This window comes from Orussus abietinus, unplaced genomic scaffold (genome assembly GCF_000612105.2).
Source record: "Orussus abietinus isolate OABI.00-Male unplaced genomic scaffold, Oabi_2.0 scaffold262, whole genome shotgun sequence".
Lineage (NCBI taxonomy): Eukaryota > Metazoa > Arthropoda > Insecta > Hymenoptera > Orussidae > Orussus > Orussus abietinus.
In genome coordinates, this window is record NW_019394588.1 from 110,538 (window position 1) to 119,473 (window position 8,936).

Genomic DNA, 8,936 nt, shown 5'->3' on the forward strand with positions numbered 1-8,936 from the left:
TTTTTTTCGTTTTGTGTTATACATACATTTATATTTTTAATAAAAATTAAGTTGCTTATATGGAATTAAAAAAAAAATTTGTTTTTAATAGGTTTTCGGAACGTAATCCCCTCTTTGTCCTGGCTCTGACAAGTGAGTCTTTGTGAGTCTCATGTAACACGGCATTATCTAGGAACCTATCTACCGTGTTATAGGAGGGTTACCTATAATTAACACACCGTCTTATTTAAGAATACTATCTCATTCAAGATCTAGTATCTCTATTCATTAGTCGTTCAATCTCACGAAGATCGCGAGGAATCCTTGATCTTGAAACTTCCGTAAAGATGACGTTCTTAAAGTGAAGTGAAACCCCCTTCAATCAGTCGATTCGGCTACAACACTTTTTTTAAGGGTTTTGGACCAAACTGTCCGAAACTTTGACACATGACTCGTGATCATCTAAGAATTGTTTTGACACATTCAAAATTTGGATTTTTGGACAAAATTGTTTAACTTTGCCCAGATCAGACCCAAAATGGCGTTGAGCTCTCATATTTCGATCAATATACAATTATCGAAGGCTCCGATATGAGAAACGAAAGGGTCAGGATAATTTTACCACAATTTAGAACACTGGTAATCGATAAACTCGCATTTGAACGGGATAAATGCAAAAAAAGTGTTGTATGCGCTTCTGTGCTAAAACCATGGGAATACGAGGTCTCGGAGTGAAAATTTAATTGACCTGAAAATCACAGATGGCGCAGGGGGTCCCTCTGCAGTCAATTAGGCCCCCAGAAAGCATAAATCCAGGGGATTTCTGGAGTTTTACTTCGATTTCTTTATAATTATTGTACGAAAACGACAGGTGGAGTATGTCACTTAATGCAATGCCCAATATAATTCGACACAGCTGTCAATATAGAAACGTACTTCGGCAACGTAGGTATTTAGAAAAATCTTCTTTATCGACGTCGATCAAATTCTTCGACTTGTTTCACTTCACCTAAATTATTCTATACATTTTTCACAATATTTGGAAATTACTAGCGTTTAATAATACCCAACTATAAATTAAATACTTTTTTATACTATTATAAGTAGCACCTTAACCATTGTCGACGTACTCCATAAAAGTCAATGCTTTATGAGAACACGTGACCGTCTTACAAGAAGATCGATCGACCCGATACAATAATTTGTTGGCTATGGTGACCTTGATCTCCAAACTTGGAAAAATATTCCGTCACGAATACAGCCACGCCTCTGTCACGCGTTTTGGTTCTTTAACGACCCACTCGTGCAACTTTGAAATTCAGGGTCGTCGCACGCTGGAATGGCAGAAGAAATGGTAATTCCGCAAGATTGACGTTCATGGCATAAACAACGATGATTGGGACATTGAATTCATCTTAAACGACCTCGAGAGATCGATTGCCACATATAGTGATGCAGCATTAAAACGTTTCCATGAAAGCGAAATTTTATGCCCATTGTTTCATTCTGACAATAAATCTGTATACACGCTTCTGTATACTACAACTCTATACTATAACACTATGCACTTGTATATATCTTAATCCTATATAATAATATATATAACAGGCAACGTCGGTCTGTCTGCGATGATGTCGGAAAATACCGAACCGATGTTTCTATAGTTTTCGAAATCATATAGAGACAACATTTTGGAAGGCTGTAGGCGATATGAGCCCATAATTATGAAAGTGGTCTAAGTCAAAATTTAAAAGAAAAGAGTTTATCAGTTATTTCACCCCACATTATATTAAACTAAATTAATTCAATGTAATTTTTACGATATCGTCAAAAATGAACCATTGGATAGTGGTTGTAATTTCAACATTATATGGAATTCATTTGGTGTTAATTATGAAAGTGGTCTAAGTGAAAAATTTAAAGAAATTATATAAACGTAACCTTAACATGGCACGTGGCCCTGGCACATATGTGCCCATAATTATGAAAGTGGTCTAAGTCATATATTTCTTGTTTCGAGATATTTAATGAATTGCATTTGAATAAATGAAAAAGCATTTTTATATCATGCAACGTTTTAATTTAGAATTTTGTTATTGATTAATGGAAATTTATTATGAATATGAGATTTTCTGTGAATTTCATACGATAGCTATACATTTAAATGCAAGTGCATTGTTAGCCGACAACAAATTGACTATGTGTAAAAAGTATTTTTTTCGAGCGATCATGACGCTACAAAAGCTATGAAATTAATTTTACGTTCCAGTCTAGGTCAGTGTTCAGACTTACGGTCGTAACGTAGTGGAGTCTCCACATATAATTAATTTATTAACACATTAAATATATTTAATGCCCTCAAATCCTTTGCTGAACGCGCTTAGCTGGATTTACATCTCGTTTGCGAGAAAACCGGACACTGCTATCCTTTTAGTAGCAGAATTATAACATCATTTCCCGTGCGTTGCTCCATTTAAATAACGGGTTTGCTTAAATAAGCGGTACACTTGATATTCATTCCCACAGCATTGATTTCTAACACCTGCATCCTCATTCCACGTAATTGTGTATGAGATTGAAAGCAACCGAGTGCTCAACAATCTTAGCCAAATCCAGCCTTAATTTTAACAGTCGCTTCATTTAAGGTGAAGTAAAATATCCTTCAAATCAGTAGATTTTAATACAACACTTTTTTTTAAGGGTATTAGACCAAACCGTCCGTAACTTTGACACATCACTCCTGATCATCTAAGAATTGTCCTGACACATTGAAAATTTGGATTTTTCAAAAAAATTTTTTAACTCAGCCTAGACCAGAACCAAAATGGCGTCGAGCTCTCATATTTCGATCAATATACAATTATCGAAGGCTCTGATATGAGAATCGAAAGGGTCAGGACAATTTTACGACAATTTAGATCGATAAACGATTATTCTGAGGCCCTAATTGACTCTGCGCCATCTGTGATTTCCGTGTCAACTAAATTTTCACTCCGAAACCTCATATTACCATGGTTTTAGCAGAGAAGCGCCTTTTTTTACCTTTATCCCGTTTAAATGCGAACTTATTGATTACCAGAGTGTTCTAAATTGTCGTACAATTGTCCTGACCCTTTTGTTTCTCATATCGGAGCCTTCGATAATTGTATTTTGATCGAAATATGAGAGCTGGATGTCATTTTGATTCTGGTCTGGACTACGTTAAAAATGTTTGTTTAAATCTAAATTTTTAAAGTGTCAGGATAATTCCTAAGTGCTCACGAGTCGTGTCAAAGTTTCTGACAGTTCTATCCAATACCATTAAAAAAAAGTGTCTTATTTGAGTCGACTGATTTGAGGAGAATTTTACTTCACCTTAACTCAATTCATAAGAACTGGGGTTGAACGATGTTAATATTATTTTCCCGGTTAAAAATTAAATGACTTATCCAAAACCGTTTTAATTCCTCGATGATAGTTTTTTCCCGATCTATGAGGTGTTATGTCTTTCTTCAAAGTACAGAATGTGAATGCAGTACTGCGATTCTCGGCGTAATTATGTTCACTTTCCGAGTATCTTTAACCAGAAGGAAATCAAGGATGAGTTTGACGATACGTAGAATCACGTAAAATGAAGTGGCTTATCCAAAACCGTTTTCATTCGTCGATGATAGTTTTGTCCTGATCTAGGAGATGTTATGTCTTTCTTCAAAGTGCAGAGTGTGAATGCAGTACTGCGACTCTCGGCGTAATTATGTTCACTTTCCGAGTATCTTTAACTAGAAAGAAGTCAAGGATGAGTTTTGACAATACCTAGAATCACGTTAAATTAAGTGGCTTATCCAAAACCGTTTTAATTCCTCGATGATAGTTTTTTCCCGATCTATGAGGTGTTATGTCTTTCTTCAAAGTACAGAATGTGAATGCAGTACTGCGATTCTCGGCGTAATTATGTTCACTTTCCGAGTATCTTTAACCAGAAGGAAGTCAAGGATGAGTTTGACGATACGTAGGATCACGTAAAATTAAGTGGCTTATCCAAAACCGTTTTCATTCGTCGATGATAGTTTTGTCCTGATCTAGGAGATGTTATGTCTTTCTTCAAAGTGCAGAGTGTCAATACAGTATTGCAACTTTCGGCGTAATTATATTCACTTTCCGAGTATCTTTAACCAGAAGGAAGTCAAGGATGAGTTTTGACGATACGTAGAATCACGTTAAATTAAGTGGCTTATCCAAAACCGTTTTAATTCCTCGATGATAGTTTTTTCCCGATCTATGAGGTGTTATGTCTTTCTTCAAAGTACAGAATGTGAATGCAGTACTGCGATTCTCGGCGTAATTATGTTCACTTTCCGAGTATCTTTAACCAGAAGGAAGTCAAGGATGAGTTTGACGATACCTAGAGTCACGTCAAATTAAGTGGGTTATCCAAAACCGTTTTAATACCTCGATGAAAGTTTTGTCCTGGTCTATGAGATGTTATGTCTTTCTTCAAAGTGCAGAGTGTGAATGCAGTACTGCGATTCTCGGCGTAATTATGTTCACTTTCCGAGTATCTTTAACCAGAAGGAAGTCAAGGATGAGTTTGACGATACGTAGAGTCACGTGCCAGTTAATTTCTCACGAAACACGAGCGCCACAGGTAAACCTCTTTGGCTGTGAGATCGGCAGACGTTACGTGTCGTCGTCTTCCAAAGGATTTCCAAGTTGTCCCGTAATTACGGCAATAACATAATGACGTTATGCCAACATGACCACGGACCGACATTAGGAGTCCCTTTACTATCGATTGTCTTCTCTCGTTTTTATTTCATCGCGCGAGATTCTGGAAGGAAATACTGTTATTACTTCGAACATTAGGATATGAAATCATGAAATATCCTACCTAAAGTCGTGTTTCAATTTTCTTGTTTGAAACATTGACGCATTCCGTTGAGCTCGGAAACCTGATAATGTCATTTTCTCGTTTTAAATCTCGTTTTTATTTCATTGCGCGCAACGCTGGAAGGAAATACTGTTATTACTCCGAACATTAGAACATGAAATCATGAAATATTCTACCTAACGTCGTGTTACAATTTTCTTATTTGAAAAATTGACGCATTCCGTTGGGCTCGGAAACCTAATGTCATTTTTTCGTTTTAAATCTCGTTTTTATTTCATTGCGCGCAACGCTGGAAGGAAATACCGTTATTACTCCGAACATTAGGACATGAAATCATGAAATATTCTACCTAAAGTCGTGTTTCAATTTTCTTGTTTGAAAAATTCATGCATTGCGTTGAGCTCGGAAACCTGATAATGTCAGGGAAAACTGTAATTATCGAGATATCCCAAAAATTAATAAGTAGCCATACTTTATATAACCATGGTCAGATATCCACACCTTTAAATTCCAAAATTAACATCTTTAATAACAAAATTCAATTCTGAAACAGCTAACATCTACGAGTATTGTCGATATACGATTTTTTTGCTTCCTATATTCAAGATGTATATGTTAGGAATACGTGTTATACATACAATTTTTGCTAAACAAACCATGTAACCATGTATTAGAACTATGGAGTCTTCTAATGACCACGATCAGGTAACGTGGTTTGTTTATTGAAAATTGGATATATGACACGTATCCATAATTTCACACCTCCGCGTTCCAACTTTCTTAGTATTAAATTTTATCCCGCCCTCTTGATATTCGAATGCTGCAATTATTCATATCCTAACTAAAATAAATAATGTTAACCAAACCGAAATGATCTTGTTTCAGGTTTGTACGGAACGCTGTTCAGGCGTAACAAGGAGGCGGCCTTCTCGAACTACAGGCTGTGGGAAAGCGCGGGCTTTGTTGTGGCGTACGCTTACAGCACGCACTTGTGCGCACGCATGAAGCTGTACGTGATGCTGATCGTGCTGATTATCGGTTCAATTGGCTACGTCATAGTTGAGCTTCTACACCGGCGCAAGCAGAAGAGGCTCAAAGCCATAGCCGAGGATCCGAAAGCGGCCCAAGTGGAGGCCAACCAACCGGAAGAAACGGACGACGAGAAGGACGACATCGACGACGACATCATCATCACCCATCTGTGAATACGGACCTCTGTCCGACCGCCGTGGTCGAATTTCGCCCCGTTGCCGTAGGGGCGCGCTGCGGTCGAAGGTAGCGTCCGAAAATGGCCGCCCGATCGACTCTATCGCGTATTCGAGTGGTTTGCCTTTGGTACTAGCGAAACGGCTGTTAAGATTCTCCCTCGGATACGTGCATCGTTCTCGCAGCCATCTTCAGGGTAACGTGCCTCCTCGACCCCACCTGGATCACCGAACCACGCAAGAAAGTCCCTTGACACGCAGGGATAAGTGATCCGTGATGCGAGTGCGGCTCGAAGGCCTGTCCGGTCGAGAAGGCACTGCGATTAGTTCCGGGCACGGCGCGTGGGGCGCGGGCATCGCTCACCGGCAGAGGTGCTCCACCTCGCAAGTTCGATGCGACTTGTCCGACGATCCGGCGCTTCGTTGGACATCGCGTAGAGTCGAATGGACACCGGGCTCGTGATAGACGGTAATCCAATACACTGAAATCGGAATTTCAAAGCCGAAGTCGAAGTTGACGCTCGATTTCGGACAGCGGCCCCGCCCGTGCGTCGCCATCTTGGTCGCTGGCCGCCATTGCGAGCCAGCGACGCTTCGCGAAGGGATTAGCGAATCTCGAAACAGTATTCTTTATATTCATCCCCCGAGACTAGGTTTTGTCGAGGAACGTGCAATATTTGTAGGTCGTCGACGACGCGTCGTTATCCGTCCCCAGGATACGGTAGTTCAACGGCCATTATTGTGGCTACTCATAGGCTAGGGTCTTATGCAAATGGCCGCTAAAAGTAACCCGTGAACGCAGAGTACTGCGGGCTAGATTTCGAAATTACACGTAACGATGCAGGACGTGCATCGTTACGTGTAACTTTGGAATTAGTATTTCGAGATCTACTATCCGCTGGATGACGCTATCCGAAGTTATAAATATTTAGAGCGCAAGAATTATGTTACTTAAAAGTGTAGATCACAATAGATATTACGTGTAATTATAGAATTAGTACCATAGAGACTTACAGACCGCTGAATATCTCCGTTTAAAAGTACTGAGCGGCCGGTCTGAAAATTACATGTAATATTACATAGAGGATGTTAAATGTAGCTCAGAAGTTAATTATTTTTACTCATGGACCACTGAAAGTCTGTTGGAATTTGCGCAATGTGCAGGGTTCAACAATTATATGTAATATTTTAAAGGAGTGTAAATTGTGGGAAAATAGTAATATCACATGTAATTGTAGAATCAACGCGTTCAACTGGTGATGTTGCCCTGTACGAAACGTCAATGCGAACTTGATATCTAAATCGGATGAATTTATATGTTAACCATTTTATTGAAATGATAAAGATAGGCTAAATTTCTTTACTATGTAATTTTGTCAATTTTGTTACTAGCGACGGCAACAAAGTTTGTAAAATATTCCTGCGGTGCTCGACTAAGGATTATGTAGCACAAGCACTAATTGGTATTTTCAGTGACCGTCTGGGTAAGATCCTTATAAATTTACGTTCCCATCTTACCGATCGGACGAGTATGCCGGAAACATTAATAAGAATCCTCTGAGAAATGTCCTGGAAGATCCTACCGTTAAAATACCGGCTTGTGCTTTGAGAGAAAAAGATCTAAAAAATATGAGGAAGAAGTAAACAAAAAAAAGATAGAGAGCTAATGAAACGTGGTAAGGAGAGATGCTATCTCAGTGCGAATCTCGATAAGTAAGGAACCGAATGTTTTACCGAACGAAATATGAAAATGATTTCTCTCGATGGTGAAACCCGAGGGAAGGAAGTACGATGTTTATATATGAGATTTATCAATTTGAGAGTAGTATAAAAAGGTTGAAATGTGAAAAATGCTCTTGTGTTTCGTTGGCCTTTATGTCGAAAGTGCAAAGAGTTAGCGCAAAAAATGCGAGTCTCCGTTGAAAATAACATGGATTAACATTTTTCGCATATTCCGAAACGAATGTGCAGTAAGTTAATCACTTTCTACAAAACTCGCAAACGTTTCCACCTATATGCGATACTCATGTAGGAATTTGCAGTGCCAAATCTCTTACACCGATACCACTATCACTATTATTCATATGTCAGTGATTACTGCTTGGGTGATTATGAGAATTCCGCAGGGATAATGCGAGATGTCTTATACACGTGTATCTCTACAGTAAAGGAGACATGGAGAGATGAGAATCTCATTTTATAAAGATAACGAAGCGAAAGTATTGTTCGCGACAGTGAATGACAATTTTAAAGTCAACACCGAGCTACCATATTTCTTATGAAATGATTTTTCACGACCCGAAGTGTGGCCTTATTATACTACTCTCATCTCCGGACGTGCAGAGAATATGTTTAAACTCCTTGATCTTTTGTTTTATTTAAATACCACGATCTGATCGCTTAACATGAATGTTTTATTCGAAATACCAAATGGAAGCCCACTGGTCTGTTTATATTCAATGGACAAGTAATCCTATATGATTATAATACTGTCATTGTTGATGTTACCTACGTATTAAAAACCATATAAAATGTAATTTCTATCTAGAATGATTACGTGTAAATTAAATTACTTACACTTAATTTTGCTTGAATTTCTTTACCGAAATGCTACACTACGGCTGGCTGATTATCTCGTGGAAATAACATCAAATTAGATTTTGCCCACTACCGAAGAGAGTATATTTTATTAATAATTATGAAGATATTCAAAGCTCATTTGACGATTTATTTCCATGTGTTATAACCAGCCCTGTAACTATTTTTTAATATTACCCTCCTGCTTCCAATCGGACCCACAATTTATGAATTTTGCATTCAACGCGACATTCTTACCAAGTTTATTAAATATTACGGATCGTCCTTTTCCATCGATTCTTTCGAGA

At 38.3% G+C, this 8,936-nt stretch overlaps 1 protein-coding gene across 1 annotated transcript in view; it reads left to right on the forward strand.

Annotated features, from left to right (window-relative positions):
• LOC105700218 (UNC93-like protein) overlaps positions 1 to 8,634 on the forward strand; it is a gene marked incomplete at its 5' end in the record, with an annotated part of 23,099 nt that extends 14,465 nt beyond the window's left edge. Inside the window, one exon of the mRNA XM_023432788.1 lies at positions 5,732 to 8,634. Coding sequence (XP_023288556.1) covers positions 5,732 to 6,051 — 320 coding nt within the window. The remainder of the gene's footprint in view (positions 1 to 5,731) is intronic.
• Between the last annotated feature and the right edge of the window lie 302 nt (positions 8,635 to 8,936).